Raw genomic sequence first — 26,561 nt, 5'->3', positions numbered from 1 at the left:
TCCAACATTTGTCACTATAAACTGACTTGCCTTTATCTGTAATGCTATAATAACAAAGGGAATTTTCTTTTTACGTAAAAAGAGGGGTTGGGGATTTAGCTCAGTGGTAGAGGCCCTGGGTTCAGTCCTCAGCTGGGGGGGTGAATGGGGGGATTGGGAGGACTTTAAGTAAAAAGAAACAAGCTATACTATCCCATAAAACCAAAAGGAGGAAGTATAAGCTATTGATAAATCATACTTTTAGTCTATAATTTGACTTGTCATTTTAATACTAGAAAAACTATGAGTGATATTTTCTCTATTATGAAAAAAGGAAAGTGCACAGCAATATGGATCCACTTGGGGGTCAATTCCCAAGTTGTTCTTTAAACCTTTCCTTCTTAAGCTTTTAATTTTTTTCTATTTCTTACTATTAAAGCAAAAAGACAGGTCCAACTCACTGAAACTCCTATGAATTACTTTCTCCAGACACAATGCTAAAACACTCTAAGTGTGAGACTTACATCCAGAGGTCGGGAAGGTATTTTCAGCTTGGTAAGATGTGCTTTGCTGCTGGGCTTCAGCTCAGTCATGTTACTACTATGAGACTGGCTGCTGTAGTGCTCAGAGGACAGCTTTGGTTCCACAGACTCCTGTCCATCCATGGGCCGTACATAGGCAGTGGGTTTCTGTAACATTGAACTAGATTTTGACATCAAAGAAGGTGGGAAAGACTGACTTGAATGTTGCCCACTTGAAAAAGGTACCCGGGAAGGAGAATCCCAGTTGGCATCAGGGTCCCGAGGTGATTTGGAGCGCTGATGTTCCTTGCTATGGTGGTCATTCCCATGAGACCTGGAATGACTAGAACTTAGTGAAGAAACAGCCTGGGGTTTTCCAGGGCTTGAGGATCGTGATTTGGAGTGCTCTGACCCGTGCTGGCCTTTTTTCCTGCTACTGCTGTAGGAGTCACGGTCATGCCTCTGGCCACTACCACTAGCGCCACTCCCACCTGCACTGCTCCGCTGGCTACTGTGTCCACTCTGCAAGCCAGAGGAGCGCTTCTGAGACTGAGAGGTGCTGGGTGCAGGTCCTACAGGAGTCCACTTGCTACTCTGATGAGATCCTCCATGTCTCTGTTCAAAAAAATTTGGGTTTGCTTTCTCGTCTGTTGTCGTCGTTACTGCAGGCTTGGGAATTGCAACAAGCTTTGGTATAGATCTGTCTCCTATGTAATCCTTCATTTCATCGTAGTTTCCAAGCATACTCTGAATACGACTTGATAACTTATCTTCTTTGCTAGTCTATAAACAAACAAAGCCAGGAAAGGAAAAAGTAAAATATAAAATTAGAATAATGTGAAACAAAGTATCTTCCAAACTTTATAATCTTTAGACAAAAGAGGTGTTTTTAAAGATAAATCTCACTTTTTATATTAAAGTATCTACAAATAATCACCAAATACACACACGCGCGCACACACACACACACACACACACACACACACACACACACATACACACACACACCAACAAAAAACTAGAACTTCTCACACACTGGGTGAATTCTACCTCGGTCTCTACCACACATACTTTAAGTCTACATATATATTTCTTCTCATGGAAATGTTTTATTAAAAGTATCTGAAATTAAAAAACCCACCAAAAAAAGTATATGAAAATAACCATGCTAAAATACAAAAGGCTAAAGACTACACTAAAATGAAACCAAGACAAAATAACCAGGGCTGGAGATGTAGCCCAGATGCTGGAGTGCTTACATGGTATGCATGTAGCCCTGGGTTGGGTTCAATCACCAGCAACAAAAAAATTGACCTGGTAACATATTCCCAGCCTAGGGAGGATCACAAGTTCAAGGTCATCCCTAGCCACATAGTTGAGTTTTAGACCTGGAAAACGGGTGATGTTATCTTAAAAAGGAAAACAAAACAACCCGATTGAACTACCACTATTTATTTTGAGACTGAAAAACATTAGTAATAACTTTAGATTGTTTGAAAAGCTGTCAATCTTAAGGAATTAAGATACATATACAGCTATTTGCTGAAAACATCAACATCAAAAAACAATTCCAATGTGTTATTCTTATAATTGTGAAGTGAATAATAGTGTGGTTCACAGCTTTTGATTTGTTTCAAATACGTTTTTTTAGCTGGGTGGTGGTGGCACACATCTTTAGTTGTGGTGATCTGGAGACAGGGGCAAAAGAATGTCTGAGTTCAAGGCCAATCTGGTCTACAGACTGAGTTCCAGGATAGCCGAGGCTACACAGAGAAATCCTGTGTCAAAAAAACCAAACCAAACCAAACCAAACCAAACCAAACCAACCCAACCAACACAAAGCTTTCTATCTCTGATTTAATCCATAGTTGCAAATTACTATATAGGCTTTGTGTTATACTCAAATAAATGACGCCAATATGACAGTTTTTAAATTGGAATATCCTTTAAAAGCTCTAGATATGGGGTTGGGGATTTAGCTCATTGGTAGAGCGCTTGCCTAGGAAGCGCAAGGCCCTGGGTTCGGTCCCCAGCTCCGAAAAAAAGAAAAAAAAAAAGCTCTAGATATATGGCTTTATATAGTGTATAAAGGGTTTCTATATATACCAAACATGTAGGGGTAAAAAGGGTATGTTATTACTGTCAATATTTCTTTCTTTTTTTTTAATTTTAGGTATGAGTATTTTTCCTGAATTTATGTGCACTATGTATGGCAGAAGTCAAAAAAGGGGGGTCATAAGAGAGAATCAGGTCCCTTGAAATCAGCATTGTTGAAGGTTGTTAGCTGTCATGTGGGTGTTAGGAACTGAACCTAGGTTCTCTACAAGAGCAATAACTGTTCCTAACCACTAAGCCATCTCTCCAGCCTAACTGTCAATATTTTATCAGAAAAATAAAATCAAACAGGACAGTGATGGTGCATGCCTTTAAGTACCAGCATTTGGGAGGCAGAGGCAAGTGAATGGATCTCTGAGTTCAAAGTGAGCCTGGTCTACAGAGTGACAGCCAGGGCTACACAAAAATACATGGTCTTGAAAAGACAGACAGATGGACAGACAGAAGGATGGACAAATAGGGAGGGAGGAAGGGAGGGAGGGAGAAGAAAAATCAAAATACTCTCTCAATGTCTAATTATAAACCAGCAATGGCCATTACAATCACAATGTATAATAAATACTAAAGCTATTATGCGAGCCTTTAAAGTTTCAACAACTGGACTGGAGAGATGGCTCAGTGGTTAAGAGCACTGACTGCTCTTCCAGAGGTCATGAGTTCAATTCCCAGCAACCACATGGTGGCTCACAACCATTTGTAATGAAATCTGGTGCCCTCTTCTGGCCTGCAGTCACATGTGCAGACAGAATGCTGTACATAAAATAAATACATAAATTTAAAAAAAAAAAAAAATAGGGGCTGGAGAGATGGCACAGCGGTTAAGAGCACTGACTGCTCTTCCAGAGGTCCTGAGTTCAAATCCCAGCAACCACATGGTGGCTCATAACCATCTGTAACGAGATCTGATGCCCTCTTCTGCTGTGTCTGAAGACAGCTACAGCGTACTCATATATAATAAATTAAATAAGTAAAAAATAAAGTTTCAACAACTGCTGAAATGAAGCCCAAAGGCAAATGAGATGCTAGAAAGATGTCACCACTAAAGCTGCATCAGAACCATGAGAATTATTACTGTGTAGTGTTCTTTTTTAGTAATTTCAAATTAAGGGCAATTATAGTAATTAAAAATAGCAATTCGGGGCTAGCGAGATGGCTCAGTGGTTAAGAACACTGACTGCTCTTCCAGAGGTCCTGAGTTCAAGTCCCAGCAACCACATGGTGGCTCACAACCATCTGTAATGGTATTCGACGCCCTCTTGTGGTGTGTAAGAAGACAGGTACAGTGTACTCATATACATAAAATAAATAAATGAATTTAAGAAAAAATAGCTACTGGGTCTGAAGAGATGGCTCAGTGATTAAGCCATTGTACTTGGCTCTCCAAAGAACCAGAGTTCAAATCCCAGCATCCACATGGCAGCTTACAATTTTCTCTAACTCTAGTCCCAGAGGATGTGATGCCTTCTTCTGGCTTCTTCCAGCAAAAATACACATTAGGACACAGACATACTGGGAATATAAACACTCATACACACAAAAACAAAACAAAGTTTTTTTTTTTGTTTTTTTTTTTAAAGATTTATTTATTTATTATATATAAGTACACTGTAGCTGTCTTCAGACACACCAGAAGAGGGCATCAGATCTCTTTACAGATGGTTGTGAGTCAATGGAATTGAACTCATGACCTGGAAGAGCAGTCCTACCCGGGCTGAGCCATCTCTCCAGCCCAAAACAAAGTTTTTTAAAATTAAAATTAATTGACCCTTAATTTTTTCTTAATTTTTTTTTTTAAAGATTTATTCTACACAGTGAGTTCCAGGACAGCCAGGGCTGTATAAAAAGACCCTGTTTAAAAGAAAAAATATTCATTTATTTTATTTATTAATTTTATGTGTGAGTGTTTTATCTACATGTATGCATGCATATGCACCACATATGCACCTGGTGTCACAGAGGTCAGAAGAAGAGTGCATCAGACCCCCTAAAATGGAGCTGCAGATGGCTATAAACCTCCACATGAGCGCTCAGAATTGAACCTGGGTCCCACACAAAGAACAAATGAAATGCTGCTATCTGCTGAGCCATCTCTTTAGCCCACTGTCAATTTATTGAATGCCTCTGAGCACAGATTCCAATGATAATGACTAAATACATTAGAAGAAACGTCAGAGAATTTAATCTATGATAACACAGATGAACATATGTAAGAAACATCCCAACATCCCAACAGTCAATGAGACCTACTAAATAAGCAAAGGCATGAGACGGGGAGAAACACAGCATCTGTGACAGTCACCTTTGATGGATGTTATAACCAAAGAATACAGGATTCACTGACCAAAAAACATTCTTTTGGGACAGGGTTGTTCTATTTATGTAGCCTGCCTTCCCTCAAAGATCCAGCCTGCCTCCACCTCACAGACTGCTTCAATTAAAGACATGCACTGCGCTAAAGAGATGGCCCGATGGTTAAGGGCATATACTGCTCTTCCTGAAGACCTGAGTTTGGCTCTCAGCACCCATGTAGGATGGCTCAAAGCTGCCAAATCAAAACTCCAGATTCCGGGCACCTGACATCCTCTTCTGTCCTCTGCAGAGACCTGAGAGTATGCATGGGAGACAGACAGACACATACACACACAGAGGCACATACATGCAAATAAATTAAAAAAAAAAAAACCCTGGAAGCATAAATGTCATGTAAGTGGAGTGAATAAATAAAGAAAGATAACTTACAACTTTGTACGGCTCAGCAAAGAGAGGAGAACTAGGTGGGAAGGCGTCTTCACCCTGCTGAATTTCCTGATTCCGCCTTTCCCTTTCTTTCATGCGCAGCACATTCCGGTCTTCACGGTTCATGTTGCTGTGAGGAGAAGCACAATTTTTACATCACAAAAATAAAAATTGAACATTCTGTACTGACTGTTAATTTAACACTCCAAATGGAGATTTCAGTCTCTGTCACCTTCTGGGTAGTTAACAGGCATTAGTGCTGAAGCAGGATTCTGGCACTAAGCATTATCATCCTCAACAGTCATCAGAAAGAAAACATTGGCTACAATGAGAAACACTACTCCATCAAAACAACCGCATTTTTTTTTTTCCAGTGCTAGGAATTGAACCCAGAGCCTTGCCCATTCTAGGCAAGCATTCTTCAACTCCTCTACCCCAAACATAACAATTTTTCAAACATTTTGCTACCTGAAAGTGAGCTAAAACTTGTACATTCAGAGGAAAAGGATTTCCTACTTAAACCCATTGTCAGTGTTTCCTCTTCACAGTGCTAACTGGTAATACCTTTGGTGGCACATAAGCCACTCCCATGTGCCCCACCCCATTCCATGCCCAGCCTTTCCTCTCCTTTCCATCTACCTTATCTCCATCTCTTTCTGTCTCAAGCACAGCTTCTCTGGTGTACATCCTTATGGCCGTTTGACCTCAGCTTTGCTCTTGTTCTAGATTCCCTAAAAAACGACATTTCTGCTCTAAACATATTAATATTTCAACTAATGCCTCAATAAGTGGCAAACTGAGGCTTTCAGTGATAAGAGTCTAAAATTAGCATGTGTTAGTAAGTGTAACTAAAACTGTATTAAAAAGGAAAAGGAAAATGTATTTGTGGTCAAAGGAAAAATGGGGGGCTGGAGAGATGGCTCAGTGGTTAAGAGCACTGTCCGCTCTTCCAGAGGTCCTGAGTTCAAATCCCAGCAACCACATGGTGGCTCACAACCATCTGTAATGGGGCTCCGATGCCCTCTTCTGGTGTGTCTGAAGACAGCTACAGTATGCTCACATACATTAAATGAATAGATAAATAAAATATATATATATAAAAAGAAAAATGGTACTACACCGAGGAATGGCTTATCTTTGATGAACAGCAGAGACTTTTGTCTGAATAGACAATAATGAAAGAAATTACAAAATGCTAAGTAAGTGACACCAGGCCCTCTACTGCTGCTGTCCCTGAAGCTGAATTAGCGATTAAAGCTCTATCTTGATTTTGTTTTAAAGAGGAAAAACGAGAGGTGCAAAGAAACAGACCAACTGAAGGAGTCAGATATATAAATCAGTATATATCTGTGGAACTTATTTTAAACCAAATAAGAAAACAGAAGTATAAGTCTGGCAGACTCCTTTAATCCTAACACTTGGGGGCAAAGGCAGGTGGATTTCTGAGTTGAAGGCCAGCCTGGTCTACTGAATAGCCAAGGTTACACAGAGAAGTCCAGTCACAAAAAGACAAACAAACAAAAAACAACAACAACAAAACAACAAAGAAGAGGGGAGTGGGAGAGGGAGAGAGAGGATGATAGAAGAAAAAGAAAACAGAGGTCAATCATACCTGTAAAACACTTCTCACTTATTTCTAATGAGCAGTAAAACCAGTAACATTCTTGGGACTGAAGAGAAGGCTCTGTGATTAAGAGGTCAAAGGTTCAGTTCCCAGAATCCACACAGTGTTTCACAAATGTCTTTAACTTGTCCAGAGGACCTCAATTGGGCATAAATCTGACCTCACAACATCGGGAATAAGCCACCTCTCAGTGACCATGTCTTTCAATTCATTCTTTGAGATGTGGATCTTCTGGTTGTCTGGGATCTTGAACTTGGTTTTACTCAGAGCCTCAATCACAGATTCCTCATTCTGCGGCTTGGTGCATGCAGAAGGACCTGGCCAATGTGAACCCTGGCCACTGTGCTCTGGGGCTTCCCAAAGGCACCATACATAATTGTCTGGAACTTGTCAGCCCCAGCCCAGGATAACATCTTGTTGATTTGGATGGTATAAAAAGATTGGAGTCTCACTTGAATATTAAAGCCATCCTTGTAATAACTCTTTATCAGATATTTGTTGGCACAAATATGGGCAACCTCCAGGGTTTCAGAAGAGAATTGTTCTATTCATCTGACACCCTGTGGCCACAAAGTAGAAATTCATCAACTTTTGCCGCCTTCTGTCCCAAGTCAAAGATGCAGATCTTGCCCTCATCAGAAGGGAAACTCTGGGTATGGCCTGTTCTTATAATACCAGTTAACACTGGACGGAGCAGCTGTCCATGAGGACAATAGGATCTTCAGTGGCTCACCGGAGGAAAAGAGACAAGTTGTTTCTTTTTAAATACAAGATTTTTTATGTTTGTGCAGTGTGTGTGTGCGCGTGTGCACTAGTGCACACATGGCACATATGTGTAGAGGTTAGAGGACAACTTATGGGAGTCAGTTCTCTCCTACTGGGTGGGTTCCAGAGATTAACCCTAAAGTGTCAAGTTTGAGAATAAGTGCTTTTACCCGCTGAGCCATTTCCCTGGCCCTTGGGTTGTTTCTTATATCTGTGTATAATATCCTGGTATAGCTAATATATAACTGTTATAGAGGATAAATACTGTCATCAGAGGCTAAAACCAAAGAAAATATCCTTTAGCATATTTTGGGAAATTGATAAATGTTATTGCAATAACAAGTTTCAGTTAGGACTCTTGAATTAAAGCCCTGCCCAAATACAAAGCTATTTAGAATCTAAAGGGCAGACTAACTACAAATTTCCTAAATTCAAATCTTGAAAAATAAGGCTGGAGTGGAAATCACCAGTAAAGTACATGGTCATCATGCTTAAGCTTGGAGTTTCATACCCAATACCAAAAACAAAGGTCAGAATATGTGAAAAAAGAAAAAAACCTTAATGTTAAATATCAAACAGCATTAAAATTTTTTCATGGGCTGGAGAGATAGCTCAGTGGTTAAGAGCACCTGACTACTCTTCCAGAGGTCCTAAGTTCAATTCCCAGCAACCACATGGTGACTCACAACCATCTGTAAAGAGATCCGATGCTCTCTTCTGGTGTATCTGAAGACAGCTACAGTGTACTTATATATAATAAATGAATAAAAAAAAATTTTTTTTTCATGAGAGCCAGGCGGTGATAGAGTATGCCTTTAATCCCAGCACTTGGGAGGCACAGGCAGGTGGAATTCTATGAGTTCAAGGCAAGCCTGATCTACAAAGGTAGTTCCAGGACAAACAAGCTATAGAAGAAGCCCTGTCTCAAAAAAAATAAAAGAGGGCTGGAGAGATGGCTCAGTGGTTAAGAGCACTGACTGCTCTTCCAGAGGTCCTAAGTTCCAATCCCAGCAACCACACAGTGTCTCACAAGCATCTATAATAAGATCTGATGCCCTCTTATGGTGTGTCTGAAGACAGCTACTGTTTGTGTGTGTGTGTGTGTGTGTGTGTGTGTGTGTGTGTGTGTGTGTGTGTGAAAAAAGAACGAAAAGAAAAAATACCTTTATGTTTTGTGATTTTTTTGTTTTGCAAGACAGAGTTTCTCTGTGTATCCCTGGCTGTCCTGGAACTTGCTCAGACCAGACTGGCCTCAAAACTCAAGAGATCTGCCTACTTCTGCCTCCTGTGTGCACCACCACTGCCTGACTTTATTTTTTTGTTTTATGTATATGAGTGTTCTGCCTGCATGATCATATCTGAGATCCCCGGGATATGGACTTACAGACAGTTATGAGCTGCCATTGGGATGCTGGAAATTGAACCCAGGTCCTTTGGCAAAACAGCCAATGCTCTTAACCACTGAGATATCCAGACCCCTGTTTTTCTTTGTAAAGAAAAGGTGTTATCTTAAAGGAGACTCATTGGCTACTGTCATTTCTCTTTCTACATCTTCATGACCTTACTGGTAGGTTTTACACCAATGAACTTCTGAAAGTAATTCAGGTTCCCAAACACTTCTGCTTAAACTTAAAACTATTAGTAACAACTATTGTCTCATATCACTGAAATAGTCTAACATTATTCAAGAAAAAAGGTCATGAAGAGAACAAATTTTACAATCTCCCAATTGATATACCGAACTAACACTATATAAACCAAATAGATCTAATAATTACTTGAGCATTTGAAACCTCAAACACCACCCTAGTGACAGACCTCTTCCAAGAAGGCCATACATCCCGATCCTTCCCAAACAGTTCCACCAACTGTGGACCAAACATTCAAATCTGTAAGCCTATGGAGGCCATTCTCATTCAACCCACCACAGAGCTGCTGAGATAGGTATAGGGGAACTGGTGTTCCCTGTGTACTATTGTGAGAATACACAAATGGAGCAGCCACTATGGAAAAAATGTTTAGTGATCCCTCAAAACCTTTAGCATAGAAACTGGAGAGATGGCTCAGCCATTAAGAACACTAGCTGCGAGGCTGGGGATTTAGCTCAGCGGTAGAGCGCTTACCTAGGAAGCGCAAGGCCCTGGGTTCGGTCCCCAGCTCCAAAAAAAAGAACCAAAAAAAAAAAAAAAAAAAAGAACACTAGCTGCTCTTTCAGAGGACCCACACTGCAGCTCACAACTGTCTGTAACTTCAGTCCCAGGGGGATCCAATGTCCTTTTCTTGCCTCTGCAGGTACTGCACAGACAGACATTCTAGTCAACATATAAAAGTAAATCAAACCTAAAAATCAAAAACGAAGAAAACAAAACTTTAATATGAGGGCAAGAGAGATATAGCTCAGTGGTGAAGAGCACTTGCCACTAAGGTTCAGTTCCCAGAATTCACATGATAGATCCACAACCATTTATAACCCCAAGTTCAGGGGATCCAATCCTTCTGACCTCCATGAACATGAGGCACATATTATGTTACATATACATACACGCGGGCAAAATATTCACACATAAAAAAATGGTATTTTTTAAAATTTAAAAACCTTTAACAGAGAATTACCAAATGGTGTACTAATTTTACTTCTAGGTTTATACTCTAAGAAATGGAAAGTAAACACTGAGATCCTTGTATAGCAACAGACACAACATTCACAACAATCAAATGATGGAAGCAAGGTACATGTTCATCAACATAAGCAAACTATGACACATACATATACTAGAATATCTTCAGCCATGAAAGTGAATGAAACTCTGCTACAACAAAGATGATCCCTGAAAACATTAAGCTATGTAAAATAAGGCAGACTCTGATAGACATATATCATATAATTCCAATTAACAGGATACCCAGAAGGGACAAATTCATAAAAACCAGAAGAACAGAGGTAAGGACAATGGGAAAGTACCATTTTATAGTATGCCAGAATTTCTGTTTGAGATGATGAAAAACCTCTAGAAAAGGGCAGTGCTGATGGTTGTATAATACTGTGAATATATCATGAATTAGATACATAATAAAATGACTAAAATAGTAAAATTTTATACTAAGTATATTTTCCCATAATTAAACCAACAGAGGTGAATATGTTATGTATAGAAACACATTGTGTGTACGTATGAAACTACCAAAGAATAAATTATCTTTTTGTATGTGTTTTTATGTGTGGTTGTGTGCGCTCAAGTGCCCACATACAAGTAGGATCCTGTGAAGAAGATGAGGGCATTTCATCCCCTGGAACTAGAATTACAATTGTGAAGCCACCATGTAGATGCTGGGAACTGAACCTGGGCCTCTGGAAGAGCAGACAGTGCTCTTAACCCCTGAGCCATCACTCTAACCACCAAAATAAGCTTTTTTAATTGAAAAGAATCCAAGAAGCATATGATAAAAATAAAAACCTAAATAGGTACTCCTAATTAATCAGAAATAATCTATTATTATAAACAATTACATTAATTTTACACTTTTTTTATAAATTTTAAGTTAAAATTTTTAAATAGTTTAAAATAACATTGGGCCGGGCATGGCGGTGCAAGCCTTTAATCTCAGGACTTGGAAAGCAGAGGCAGGTGGATGACAAACATGGTTTCAGGACAACTGGGGCTAGATAGAGAGACCCTGTCTCTCAGCAAGCAAACAAACAAACAGGGAAAGCATTGCTTTTGTTTTTGTTTTGTTTTTTTTTTTTTTTGCCTCTGAGTGCTTTTTTTTTATTTAGCTGTTTAAGCATTGCTTTTTGTAAAGGGCCACGTATGGCCCTTTCAAGTGAAGCTCAGAATCTGTTATGCCTCTACCCCCATTACTATCTTATAACAATTATCCTACTAAAAAAAAAGGGTCATTCAACTACCAGATTATTGATGGTTTAAACTCTAAACGTCAAAATGAGACTTGAGCTGATATTTCAATTATTTTCAAACAAGTGCTACTCGACTTTAACTTTACCACAACGTACTATGTTAAAGCACAAAGCCTCATGGACCCAAAACCCCTCTTGGCCTCATTTGCAGGATTTCTCTACCCATGAGAACTTGTGAAGAGATCACTTCCTACCAGGTAAGGAAACAAAGGCTGCACACCTGGAGATCAAAGCCAAACTAGCAAAAACATCAGGTCCCAAGACAGTATTTTACACAGAAGGGCTCTTGTCCAAGAACCAGTGCTAAGAAGTTGTATACATTTCAGTTTCTTTTGTCTTCTCAGTGCTGGGGATTGAACCTAGTGCTTCAGTAACACTGAGCAAATCCAAACCAAATCAAAAAATATCCACTACTGAGCACACCATTAGTCTCTCATGTTCAGATGTAAAATGCAGTAAAAATTATTAAAACAAAGATAGTGATTCTATAGCATTTTGCCATGTGAGTATTGTACTTGTTTGTGTAAATATGTGCATGTATGCCTATGAAGGTCGGAAGTCAATTCTGAGTGACTTTCTCAATTGCTTTTTACATTACTTTTTGAGCCAAGATGTCTCACTTAACAAAGGAGCTACAGAAATCTACCTGTCCTCCTCCCTCCCCAGTCCTGGGAAACTTTCCCATGAGTTAGCTCCTTAGCCTATCATTTCTATTTCTTAATCAAAACTAACTTTCTTTTCTTCTTCTTTTCCTTCTTTTTAAGTTGGAGAATCATGTAGCCCAGGCTGTTCTCAAAATGGCTATAGAACTCAGGATGACCATGATCCTCTTGCCTCCACTTCTCAATGGCTGAGAAAACAGATTTGTACCGCCACACCCAGCTCTTAATCAAATGTCTATGTCACCTCAATTTTTATTAGCCTGTCTCATAAATCATTCTCAACCAGGTCAAGCCTTCCTCAAAGTTACAGTCTTTCTCTTTCCTATTTTCATTGAGTCCTATGGTTTTCCCTGATCCTAACTTATTCCACAAATGACTCTTTTATGAGGCAAAGATCAAGAAACAAAATATTGGGGTTGGGGATTTAGCTCAGTGGTAGAGCACTTGCCTAGCAAGCTCAAGGCCCTGGGTTCGGGCCCCCGCCCCCGAAAAAAAAAAAAAAAAAAAAAAAAAAAAAAAAAAAAGAAACAGAATATTAAAAATAAAAGACAGGTCAGGTGTGGTGGTGCACACCTTTAATCTCAGCACTCAGGAGGCAAAGGCAGGTGGATCTCTAAGTTCAATGTTAGTTAGCCTGGTCAACAGAGTCAGTTCCATGACACTTAGGGCTACATGGAGAAACCCTGCCTTGAAAAAAACAACAAAATTTGAAACTACACCTTATCACCTATTAGTTCTCAGAGTGTCATCATCTGAGTCAATTCTCTTCTTTCCTCCTGGTTACAGAAGAAAAGAAATTCCTCCTATCAAAAACAATCTCCCGCAATTTGCTATCTTCTGGATCTTCAACAGTTCCAGCCATCGCTGAAACAGCTTCACCTTCTTTCACTCTATTGAACCATTTTAATTCTACCCATCAGCATTTAGGTTTTTCTTCTCTAAAGGCCAGGGTAATGCTGAGTATGGTGGTACATATCTTTAATCTAAGCACTGGAGAGGCAGAAGCAGGCAGATCTCAATGAGTTCAAGGCCAGCCTGGATTATACAGAGAACTCCAGACCAGTCAGGGCTCCATAGGGAGATCTTGTCTCAAAAAGGCAAAAGTAAAAACAAAACAAAGAAACAAAAAAGGTTGTCTCATTTGAGACTTTTGTAACATAAATGTATGCAGTTACTCAGGAGGTAGAGGCAGGAAGGTCAAGTTCTTAGCCAGTCAGGGCTATTATACAGTGAGACCTTGTCTCAAAACAACAAAATTATTCTGCTCTAAAACCTAAGTAAAAAATTCTCATTATTCAACTTTTTCTATTTTACCCATTTTATAAACCATTTAAAATGTATGAGTCTGGCTGGGTAGTGGTAGGGAACATCTTTAATCCCAGCACTCAAGAGGCAAAGACAAGTGGATTTCTGGATTCGAAGCCAGACTGGTCTACAGAGGGAGTTCCAGAGTGACATAGAATAACCCTATCTCAAAAAATAAAACAAAACAAAGTGTATGAGTCTAAAAATAACCTACATACATTCAGATCCCATGTGTACTTTTTGTTCTTTTTACTGCGATCACTGTCCTTCATCCTCCCAGTTTCTAATATATCCACCGCAAAATACCACATACCCACTTCTTCTACGAACAAAGACTTCTGTGTCACTAAAATCACTTAATTCCCAAAAGTTTTCTTTGTATTTCTTTTGACACTTACCACTTCCCTCCAGTAGAGTTACTATATTTACTATCACCCCATCTCCTTAGTAGGAACGCATTCCCACATCACAGGCACTGGAGAACAAGTACATGGTTATTATTTTAAGTTTTACTTTCTTCCCTCCAATGCTTTAACTCAGTGACTAGCATACAGAAATTCCAAACAAACTGATTTTCATAAAAGTCACAACTGAAGTGTTACTGCCTCAGAAGACAGATAATATATCAGGAGTACTCACTAAGGCTGGGTTCAGAACACATCACTCTGCTTCTCTACCACAGACATCTGAGAAAAGTGAGAGGTAAGGCTTTTCCTAAAACCATTATTAGTCAATAAAAGCACTAACAAGGGGTTGGGGATTTAGCTCAGTGGGAGCTGGGTTCAGTCCCCAGCTCCAAAAAAAAAAAAAAAAAAAAAAAAAGAAAAAAAAAGCACTTGCAAATTTTGTTTTTAAGGCAACTGTTCTGAAAGTTTATACCTAATAGAAAACAAACATCTATACACAAAAAAATTACATACACCATCAGATGTGATATCACACACGTGTAATCCCAGCACTCAAGAAACAAGGCAGACAATCAACAAAAAAGTTTAAAGTTGTCAGAGGCTATGTTTAGGGGGGAAAAGGGATACAAATAATCAATTTTTGCTTTTCCTCAACGCCCTATGCTTTCTGGACATGGTAGTGAACGTCTGTAGTCCCTACCTGGCCAACATAATGAGCTCCAAGACAGCCAGGGCTATGTAGAGAGACCCTGTCTCTGAACAGGAAAAAAATATTAAAAAACCAACTGTGTAAAATGAAGTTTTCAAAAATTCACCAAATACAAATAAAGGCTGCCCTGCAGAATACCTGAACATAAAACACATGTATATGGGTGCATATACACAGACAGGTATGTGTGGATTGTTTGTTTGCTTGTTTGTTTGAAATAGGGTCTCATATAATCCAAGCTAGCTTCAAACTAGACTTGTTGTTAAAGATGACCTTGAATTTCTAATCCTCCTGTCTTCACTTCAAACTGTGGAAGAACTGGGGTTACAGACATGCATCACCAAACCTAGTTTACATGCTGTCAAGCACTCTAAGCTACGTCCCCAGCCTGGAAATATAAAGCGTTAACCCTGTACTTAATTCAACAACTACTTAGTGCATATACTAGGCCATATATAATACTAGACTAAAAATTTAAGAAATAAAAGTTCCTTCCACCTTTGAGATTTGGTTGCAGCTAGCCTGATTAAAGGCAGGAGGAAAGAAGAGGGCTATGTGAGTCGTAGGCAAGGAACCTGTGCAACAGATATAAAGAACAGGAAGGAAAGGCATACCCAGGGAATGAATGTGGAACAAGTATAGTTAGGAAATAGGTTCGAGGAGCAGAGATGCAAAACAAGACACGAATTAAAACATCTAGGGCCTGAACTGACAAGTAAGTGTGTCTCTCAAATCTTACTGTAAAGGATACTATCTCAGTGAAAATAAAATATCCCAGAGTCTACGTATTGACTTCAATGATTTTTTTAAAAAATAGTATATTCAAATAGCTATAAATTAATCACGATAGTTTATATAACTAAAACTCAAACCCAAAGTTAATATAAGAATGTAACATGATTTTTGCAAAAACTAGACCAACATTTAAGTGGCTTTAGAGCTAATTTTATATTTTTTAAATGTTATATACAATCTTATATTTAAATATATACTTTTAATATTTATATATCATATATATTACACATACACACATACATATATGGAAAGTAATCTATCACTGAGCTATATTCCCAGCTCTGTGTTTCATAATTTTTAAATTTGATTTCAATAATACTAATATTTAGCATGCATAGATGTTACATTAAACAGGTTTAGTAACTATAAGCCTTAGCCAGGCATGGTGGTACATAACTTTATTCCCAGCACTCGGGAGGCAGAGGCAGGTGGATCTCTTTGAGTTCGAGGCCAGTCTGGTCTACAATGTGAGTTCTAGAACAGCTTGGGCTGTTACACAGAAAAACCTGTCTCAATAATAACAACTGTAGGGGATGAGGATTTAGCTCAGTGGTAGAGCACTTGCCTAGCAAGTTTAAGGCCCTGGGTTGGTCCCAGCTCGAAAAAAAAAAGAAAAGAAAAAAAATAATAATAATAACAACTGTAAGCCTTTATATACTAATTCATGGAAATCTAACCTTTTTTTTTTTAAATGATTGGCTTTTTTAAAAAGATTTATTTATTTACTCATTATATATAAGTACACTGTAGTTGTCTTCAGATACACCAGAAGAGGGCATCAAATCTCATTATAGATGGTTGTGAGTCATCATGTGGTTGCTGGGATTTGAACTCAGGACCTCTGGAAGAGCAGTCAGTGCTCTTAACCACTGAGCCATCTCTCCAGCTCGGAAATCTAATTTTAAAATACCATAACAGCTTCTAAGGTTTTTATTGTGGTGGTGTGACAATCTTGTTGGTCTAGGTTGACCTCAAGTTCACCATCATCCTTCAGTCTTCCACTGTACTGGAATGCTAAGCTTTCACCTTCACGCCCAGCTTTAGCTGTAATTCTTAGTCTACTTTTGTTCTTTTGAGACAGTTTCACATAGCTCAGGCTGGCCTTGAACTGCTAATCTCTTGACTTCATCTTCTGGGATTATAGGCTTATACCACCATACCAGGATAGCTGGCAGTTTTTGTTTTTTGTTTTTTTTTTTTTTTTTTTTTTTCTTTTTGTTTTTTTTTTTTTTTTTTTCGGAGCTGGGGACCAAACCCAGGGCCTTGTGCTTGCTAGGCAAAGACTCTACCACTGAGCTAAATCCCCAACCCTGTTTTTTTTTGTTTTTTAAGATTTATTTATTTATTATATATAGAAACACTGTAGCTGTCTCCAGACACACCAAAAGAGGGCATCAGATCCCATTACAGATGGTTGTGAGCCACATTGTGGTTGCTGGGAATTGAACTCAGGACCTCTGGAAGAGCAGACAGTCCTCTTAACCGCTGAGCCATCTCTCCAGCTCCTAGCTGAGTTCTGAAACACTAATTTATAAAGAAGCGTCGCCTGTGATTTGTGGCGCTCCACCTATCTCACTTAGGAGTAAGAGCCAGACTGTTTCTAGTATACTGCTAAAGCTTGGAGCAAACACTCTGCAAACAAATGTTTCAACGTTTATTCCTTACAAAAATAACCAATACCACATCCATCAAAAAACATGTCACTAGGGCTGGAGAGATGGCTCAGTGGTTAAGAGCACTGACTGCTCTTCCAGAGGTCCTGAGCAACCACATGGTGGCTCACAACCATCTGTAATGGGATCTGATACCCTCTTCTAGTGTGTCTAAAGACAGCTACAGTGTACTCATAAATAAAAATTAATAAAAAAAAAAAAAAGAAATCTTAAAAAAAAAAAAAGTCATTAAGTGCTATGCCAGGGTTCCTTCAGACTTGTTCTACCTGCAATAAATAACACATTCCATGTCATAGCCAAAATAATCCAATTTTATCCACCACCTTTCCTAGTAGAAGCCACTACAAAATCATTAGTTCAATGCACTAAAACATCAACAGTAAATAACAAAATCTTAACATGGGGGAAAAAAGCCCTGAGGGAATATAAGGCATAAAGTTTTGATAAAACTCACTCATGCTCAATATGTCTTAGATAATATGCTAACAAAGGCATATAAAAATAAACTTTTGGTTTTTTTTTTTTTGAGACAGGGTTTCTCTGTGTAGCTCTTGCGTGTCCTGGAACTCACTCTGTAAACCAGGCTGGTCTTAACTCAGAGATCTTCCTGCCTATGCCTCCCTAGTACTGGGATTAAAGGCTTTAAAAACAGAAAGGAATGTTAAGAAATGAAAACTTAATCTTGAAAAGGGGTCAAATTCAAGTATGTTAAGAAAGTAAAATGTGTGAGAAGACAGAAGGAAGAGGGACAATCTATAGGAAAAACTGATGGCATTCCCCAGAGCAAAGAAAAGAGAATTCGGAGGTGAAGGCGTAAAGAGATGGAATAGCTATATGCACATAATAATCTGACTGCTTCTAGCCTTATCTCAATCTCACTTTCTGGATTTCACTCCCCAATTGAGAGTTGTACTAAAAACAGACATGTGTACCATAGCTTTATCCTAAGAATACAGCAGATGGCTAAGACAATACTCAGACCCTGTTTTATATGGTATATGGTATAGTAATGCCTACTACTATATTGTATGATACATATATATGTGCAAATAGCATACACACACACACACACACACACACACACACACATATATACATATATCTCCTTTAAACAAAACCCCAACAGCCACTACAGTAAAGTAGGGACCTTGTAACTTACATTAGAACCATTCCCATATATTCATTATAACCTATTTGATCTGCAAAAGCAAGAACCACCAAACCTTTTTAAGGCCAGATAGTACATTAGGTTTGGCAGTCCACAGAGTCAGATACTCGACTCTGTTCTCAGAGCAGCAAAACTCAGCCACAGACAATACATAAACAAATGGGTTGACTGGTTCCAATACAACCTTACTTATGAACACTGAAATTTGAGCTCCCTATAATATTCTCTTCCCAAATAACATTCTTCTTGACTCTTTCCTACTATTTAAAAACACAAAACAAAATAAAAATATAAAAGCCATTCTTACCTCATAGGCTGCACAAAAACAGGCAACAGGTTACCTTGGGTCTACTAGCCATGGTTTGCTGACCCTTGTCAGCTAACTGTAAAACAACATAGAACTGCACTCACCTAAACTTCCCAAATATACTTTCAGTGTCAATTAATGTCAGACAAAACAAACCAAAAACAAAAATGCAAGGAAAATCTTTCACTTGGCAGAACAGAAAATCTTTATGTGACTAACCAAAGAAATCACTCTATTTGCAAGAAAATCAATAAAGTTGCTGCTTATATCACATAGCTTTCTTACCATGTATCCAGTAACATCAAGATCAGTGTAAGCTTGAGAATAACACCTAATCCTTCCCTGAAAGAGTTTATTTCAGAAATGTGGAGTAGCTCAGAGGAAGAGGACCTACCACCATACATAAATCCTGAGTTCAATTTTAATACTGTAAAACCAAACCCAACCCAAACCTAATCAAACAAATTTTCCCACTACTGTCATCAGCTATATCAGAAATTATTACACTTATCATTTAAGCTCAGTTTTCAGACTTGTAAGAGGACATCAGGGACTGAGGAGATGGTGTTACCTGTTCTTCCAGAGTACTAGGGTTTGGTTCTCGGCACCCATGTTGGGTAGCTCAAATTGCCTCTAACTGCAGCTCCAGGGAACAGACACAATACACACATAATTAAAAAAATAATAGAAATAAACTCTTAAGAGGATATTAACATCAGTGTCTAAGAGAACGGTAACCTTTAAATGTGTTTGTTAAGTTAAATTTGGGTAAAAACCTACAAAAGAATGAAGTTATTTGCTGATGCATGTAAAGAGAATATGTTAAAACTTTATTCCATATGGGAAAAAGTAGGATTGTATATGTGCATTAGACAGACAAAATGGTATAGAATGCCTCTTGCTCCATTTCTTTCATGTGATGTGGCTGTATGTTAATACAAGGCATACCACTAAAGTAGACAGGGTGAAAATGGATTTGGGACTGAGAGCCAGCCTCTCTCCCTATGATAACAGGAAATCTAACATTTTAAATTCAGAATAAATTCAGGTGGCAGCAATAGAGAACTGAATACATTTCGAATGATACAGAACTACTTCTGAGCACATTTTAAACCCCTTGGATGCAACCATTCTTGAGTTCTTGATAAGATGATATAGTCTGGATCTAGGCAGTACCCACAGGCTCTTGTGCTAAAAAAGCCTAATCCCCAGTCTGCATCACTGGGGATAGCAGAGGCTTTAGAAGGCAGGGCCTAGTGAAAGCAAACTGGGTCATTAGGGAAATCTTTGTGGGTCTCCCTTCCTTCCTTCCTCCTTCTTTCTCTTATTTCTTTCCCTTCCTTCTTTCTCATGGCTGCCATAGGTGAATTGATTTCTGACCTGCTGACCCTCTGCTATGATATTTCCTCACCACTGTCCCCAGAGTAACAGTCAAAAAAATAATGACTGAAACTTCTGGAACCCTGAACCAAAATAAATCTTCCTTCCTTCCTTCCTTCCTTCCTTCCTTCCTTCCTTCCTTCCTTTTCTTTCTTTTTTTTCCTGAAACAAAAATCTCACCATATAGCCTTGGCTGGCCTGGAACTCGTGTAGACCAGGCAGGCCTCAAACTCTGAGAGATTCCTTTGTCGCTGACTCCAAAAGTGCAAGGATTAAAGATGTGACCAACATTTTCTTTTTTTTTAAGTTGTTTTAACTCAAGACATTTTATCACAGCAATGGAAAGCTAGCAACAACTAAAAAAATTTAAAAAAAAAAAGTAATCAACTCAGAAAAATAAACGGAGAAGTACAAGATTATACCAGGGCTGGAGAAAGGACTCAGTGGTTAAGAGCACTGGCTGTTCTTCCAAAGTACCCAAGTTCAAATCCCAACACTCATACAGCCCTTCACAAATGTCTACAATTCCAGTTACAGGGGATCTGACACCCTCACACAGACATACATGGAGGCAGAACACCACCAATGTTAAAATAAATTTAAAAAATAAAAATCCAGACCTAACAAAATCAAAGGGTTAATCAGAGAATGAAGAGTCTGCAAAAGAGCAGAGATGGTGATGGCATATCTTTAATGTCAGAAGGCAGAGGCAGGTAGATCTCTGAGTTTGAGGCCAGCCTGATCTACATAAAGGTCTAGGACAGCCAGGAATACATAGAGAGCTCCTGTCTCTAAATAATATTTTTTTAAAGGAAAGTGACTGCTAAGGAACAATAGCAGTCGCAGAAGTTAAGGAAGAAAACAACAATATAGAGAAAATAAGATAATATCAAGTATGTTAAGATGTAAGGGACTGGGCTGGAGAGATGGCTCAGCGGTTAAGAGCACCCGACTACTCTTCCAGAGGTCCTGAGTTCAATTCCCAGCAACCCATGGTGGCTCACAACCATCTGTAAAGAGATCCGGGACTTGCCCTTGCCTTCGCAAGGGTGTCCCCAGCTCGGACAAAAAAAAAAAAAAAAAAAAAAAAAAAAAAAAAAAAAAAAAAAAAAAAAGAAAAAAAAAAAAAAAAAAAAAAAAAAAAAGATGTAAGGGACTAAAGCAATGACCACATAGTTTGGCCACACAGGATTACAGGACTTGCTAATCAACTGGTAGATGAATGAGAAACCAGGTTGAAGGATCAGAAGTGAAGAAGCACAACACTACCTCTTCTGCCTATCAAAAGTAAAATCAGGGGGGCTGTCTAGATGGTTCAGCGATTAAGAACACTGACTGTTCTTCCAAAGGTTCGGAGTTCAATTCCCAACAACCACATGGTGGCTCACATCCATCTGTAATGGGATCTGATGCCCTCTTCTAGTGTGTCTGAAAACAGTGACAGTGTACTTATATAAAATAAAAATAAATCTAAAAAAAAAAAAAAAAAAAAAAAGGTAAAATCAATGGTATACACCTGTCATTTCTTTTTTCTTTTTTTTTTCCCGGAGCTGGGGATCGAACCCAGGGCCTTGCACTCGCTAGGCAAGCACTCTACCGCTGAGCTAAACCCCCAACCCCCTGTCATTTCTAACATATGGAGACATAGGTAGGAAGATTAGGGTTCAAAGTCATCTACAGAGTGAGTTCAAGCTAGTCTGGGTTATACATGAGATCCAGTCTCAAAAAGCCACCAAGGAAAAAAACAACTTCTAATGTGAACTAAATCTAGATTATTCACATAATTACAATATATAGAAAATACAGGGACTAGAAGAATGTACTGTATAAAGCCAAAGGGATACATTCAGCACAATCCAGGCTGTGAAATTTCAAAAACCTGGCTTGGTATCTTTACCAATATCTTTAATCCCAGCACTCAGATCTCCATGAATTCCAGGAGAGCTCCTATAGTGAGACCCTGCCTAAACAAAACAAAAAAAAAATTTTTTTTAAATCGACAAATCTGTCTCTCTCTCTGCCCCCCTCCCTTTTTGTCTTTACCCCTTCTTTCTACACTTTCCCTTCTTTCTCTTTCCTCTCTGTCTTTCTCTGTCCCCTCTTTCTCTGCATCTACTCCCTTCTCAGCCCCTCTTCTCATTCCCCAAATAAACTTCATTTTATACTAGAAAAAAAAAATCCACAAATCTTAAACCATGGTGGTTCACAGTAATCCCAGGTGGATGAAAGAGGATCAGAAATTCAAGGTCAGGCCAATCAATCCTTCTACATCTTGCTAAACCATGAATTACCATAAGCAAGGCCCACCCTCCAAAACTGAAGAAATCAGAAATTTATAGACAAGAAATCCTCATGGAAGTCAATGCTGGCAGACATGTGTAAGAAATACTATTGGGCCCTTCTATGAATCTTGTGACTGAGTGTATGGGGATGACAACTAGTAGACATCAGGATCACATCAGATTGGTGGTCATACAAGGAGACAGCAGCACCATGTCAGAAGCCTTGAAAAGAGTCTAAACAATGGCTGTTCAATGGAGGAGTCCAAAAGGGCCCCAAAAGACTCCCCAAAGGGCCTGAATGACTGTGGTGTAGAAGTGGGTCATGGACATTTTCACATGAAACTTTCTGCTAAATATATTTTTTGTGATACTCAAAAGGGGGGAAAAACAAAGAACAAAAGCAAAAAGAAATGGAGAGAGAGAAAGAGAGAGAGAGAGAGAGAGAGAGAGAGAGAGAGAGAGATTCAAGGCCAGCACCGGGTACACATGTAGTTTGAGGACAGTCTGGGTTATATGAGACCTTGTCTCAAAAAAAAAAAAAAAAAATTTAATTTAAAAAAAAGATTAAGGGGTTGGGGATTTGGCTCAGTGGTAGAGCACTTGCCTAGCAAGCGCAAGGCCCTGGGTTCGATCCCCAGCTCCAAAAAAAAGAATAGAAAAAAAATAATAAGATTAAAAGCTAATTCCAACATTAAAATAAAACTAAATTTAACCAGAACTAAATTTACTTGGCTGTCCTTCTGTGTCAGCATCACTAAAATGTTCAAGGTGTGGTCAGGCATGGTGGTACATGTCTATAATCCTAGAACTCAAAAAAGAGGCTGAGGAAGGAAGAGAGCTGAAGAAAGTTTGAGACCAGTCAAAATGACACAGGAGACTTGTATCAAACAACAAACAAAACAAAACTTTCAGTGAAAATGAACATCAAGACAAAATGGATCAGGTGGTAAGGCAAGAGTTAATAAGAGGAATATTTATTATTCTACTCCTCGTACCAGACAGAGTATCACTTCAAATGTACGGAGATGGCTAATAGAGTAACAAAGTAACAACAAAGAAGTGCAGCTACTCAGATCTGAACCTTTAACTACAATGTATTCACAGTAACAAACTAGCAAACACCCTCCCAGAAATGATCATTGTTTCAATTTATCAGAGGAAATAAAAAAGGAAACAGTAAAACTGTGAAGGTTACAGAAAGCTGTAAAACCTTATTTATAACATGCAGCAAAGGTTTTTATCTAGAATGTTTGTGGAATCTAGAATGTATGCTTGCAATCTAGGAGGAAAAATTACAAGCTGGGTATAGTGGCACAAACCTTTAAAGGACTTGAAAGGCAGAGGCAGGTGGATCTCTATGCGTTCAAGGCCAGCCTGATCTATATCAAGTTCCAATCCAGTCATGGATACAAAATGAGACCCTGTCTCAAAAACAAACAAAACAAAAACCTTCTTTGATTTTTATGAAATTATTGCAAAAAGGGGTGGGGGGGTGGGGGAATTTCCATACATTTTGAACTTCATTCTAAGCCAATAAATAGTCAAAAAGAAGAAATACCTGTTAAACACCTGTTTTCTTTGTTCCTTTCAGGTACACATAAAACCATGACTTCTACCTTACCACCTCAAAGAAAGTAGATTCAGAACTGGTAGCAGTCTTCATCTTCCAGAGCACTTTCTGAAGCTAATCCCCATCTCCCCCTTTCAGATACTAATCACTTGTTCCTATAACATTAGGTTATCTGTAAAATCTCTGATCGGATAAACAATTTCAACCTCAAAATGCCGACAAATTCAATCTAACTACATAAATACTGGCGATGATAAAGAGTTAGAATAAACTCATTCTGAAGCCACTACAATATATCTTTCAGAAAATTACAACATGCAAGTGGATTCATTGTTCCAAAAGGGAAACAGTAACCTGAAGACAGAAGAGACTACATGAATCTGAATGTGAAACTATGACATAGAGAACATTAACTAAAATAAAAACATTTTCTCCATAGGAATTAATCACACAACTTCACCAAGCACTGTAAGTCACCTTACACCCCCAAACTGTCCAGCTCGATCCAAATCGCACAGGCTAAGCCCACCCCAACCAAATAGTAGATTTGGCTTTTGCCTATTCTCAAGGCTCCCTACCTTGTCTCCACCTGAAGCAAAATTTTACTTAAAATGTGCCTACTGTTCCTACAGAGCCAACAAAACTCAGCCTGCCAATGGCCACAAACTGAATGACAACTGCCGGTATTAATTATAAAAGAAGAGAAAAAAGGACTGCTTCTAGGTTTTCAGGAAGTTCATCACGAAAGGCAACTTTTTTAAAATAACTTTTTTAAAAATAACTTTTTGAGACTTCTCGCTGGGAGACTGAGGGCTGAGAAATGTAGTGACAATCAGGAACATAAACCTGAAGAAGTTGAAGAAGCCAGCTTTGTTAAAAACCAAGGGGCCACTTGCCAACACTTCTTTATGCATATGTGACCAAAGACGACGAGTCTAGGCTTCCTCTCGGTCTACATCAGCTTCTCATCAAATCTCGAATTAAGAAGGATCTCATAAACATCTCAATATTGATCAGTTAAAAGGACCGTCCAAACAAAAGATTTTATAAAGCTTCGTTGAATCAATATGGAAACAAAGCTTTAAGCTTTTCACAATTTGAACCTCCCCTCCCTCGGCCCCACAAAAAGCACACATTTTAAATGTCACACAAACAGCCTATTCACGGGCACCTAGGGCTTAGATTCCGGCACTGGAAAGGGGGCTAGCTTCAGTTTAAAACCTCAGCGGGGAAGAAAAAGCAGAATTCTGACTTGCAACTGACGAAACTCGGGAGAACCCTGAATCGAACTCTTGGTTCGAACTTCACTCACAACCATTTTCAGATCAGGGCTCTCGACTCCCTAGAAAGGTGTCATCCGTGAATGAAAAGGCTAATAAGGACATCCCACAAACACCCGGGACTTCTGTACCCCATGATCCGTTCTCAGAGAGTGGAAGCAACAGCAAAGTGGAAGGAACAAAGCACTGACGTCAATTACGAGATTAACCCTGCGCACAGGCAGCTGGGGAGGCCTCAACATCCATACCCAAAGCCCGGCCATGGCGATCGCCAGGTACCAGGCCGGTTCCAAGTGGGAAGGAGGGTTTCTCGTATTCCAACCCAGGTTCCCATTTTTCCACTCAAACCCCATCGTCCATCAAGGACGGAAATTCCCACCACCACCCCCCCTTTTTTTTCTTTCGGTGGAGGGGAGATGGGAGAGTGGGGGTGGGGGGAGGTGCGCAGGATCGCGAGAAGGAAGGCGAGAACTAGTTGAGAAATGATAGCCAGAATCTGGGCCTATTTTCTCTTTAACTAGGAATGACTTGAGTCGGACGAAGGATAATTTTTTTTCAAAGGCTAAACCCGCCGACCAGATCTAAGGGAGGAATGGAGGAAGGGACGACAGGGGGTGGAAAAAAGAAACGGCCAGATGATGGGCGTCCGGAATGTTGGGTGGGAATGGGTTGGCCTTTAAAAAAATTATTTTCTCTTGTTTGAAATTTATTTCGGAGAAAGTGGGACAAGAAGACAGAGGGCGAAGCCGGATCGAGCGGCCCCCCCGCCCGCGGGTCTCCGCCAGCGTCAGCGGCCCGAGCCTCGCCTTCCCCGCGGCGCGGCCGCGCCTCAGTCAGACGTCAGTCAGTCAGTCAGTCAGTCAGGCGGCTTCTCACCTCCAGTCCCCGCTCCGCTAGGCCCGAACCATCTCCCGACCGCGGCTGCGGCGGCGGCGGCGGCGGCGCCCGGCGTGCACCTTCACCGGACGCGCATTCGGGCCCGCCCAGGAGGCGGCGACCGGCTGCCTAGGGCAAGGGGCAGCGGCGGATCCGGAGGCCAAGGGGAGCCGAGGCGGCGCACTTCACACGGCGGACGCCATGGTTCCGCCCCGCTCCATGACGGCCCGGCCGAGCCCGGGACGGCTGACTGAGGCGGTGGCGGGGGCGGGCTGACGGGGCCCTGGCACCGAGATCCCCGCCCCGTCCGCTGGGGGCGGCGGCGGCGACGACGACTCGACTCCCGCAGCCGGGACTGGGACTGACGCAGTGGCCGCGGCCCATGTGACCGGGGCCGGGCTGCTGCGAGCGTCACGTGACCAGGCCGCGCCCCTCCCGCAGGCAGCGCGGGGGCTGCGGGCCTGCTGCTCCGGAGGCGGCGTCCGCGGGGC

At 40.0% G+C, this 26,561-nt stretch overlaps 1 protein-coding gene and 1 pseudogene across 1 annotated transcript in view; both read right to left on the bottom strand.

The window, feature by feature from the left end:
• Positions 1-26,321, bottom strand: part of Aff4 (AF4/FMR2 family member 4) — a 79,948-nt gene extending 53,627 nt beyond the window's left edge. The window contains exons 1-3 of the mRNA XM_032913220.1: positions 26,071-26,321; positions 5,355-5,481; positions 504-1,283 (exon numbers count right to left, since the gene is read on the bottom strand). Of these exons, the coding sequence (XP_032769111.1) occupies positions 504-1,283; positions 5,355-5,477 (903 nt within the window). The 5' untranslated portion in view covers positions 5,478-5,481; positions 26,071-26,321. The remainder of the gene's footprint in view (positions 1-503; positions 1,284-5,354; positions 5,482-26,070) is intronic.
• Positions 7,058-7,736, bottom strand: LOC116910271 (annotated as a pseudogene).
• Positions 26,322-26,561: the final 240 nt, after the last annotated feature.

Source organism: Rattus rattus, chromosome 9 (assembly GCF_011064425.1).
Source record: "Rattus rattus isolate New Zealand chromosome 9, Rrattus_CSIRO_v1, whole genome shotgun sequence".
NCBI classification, from domain to species: domain Eukaryota; kingdom Metazoa; phylum Chordata; class Mammalia; order Rodentia; family Muridae; genus Rattus; species Rattus rattus.
Note: the sequence above shows the minus strand (reverse complement) of the source record. Positions and strands in the feature narration are given on the sequence as shown.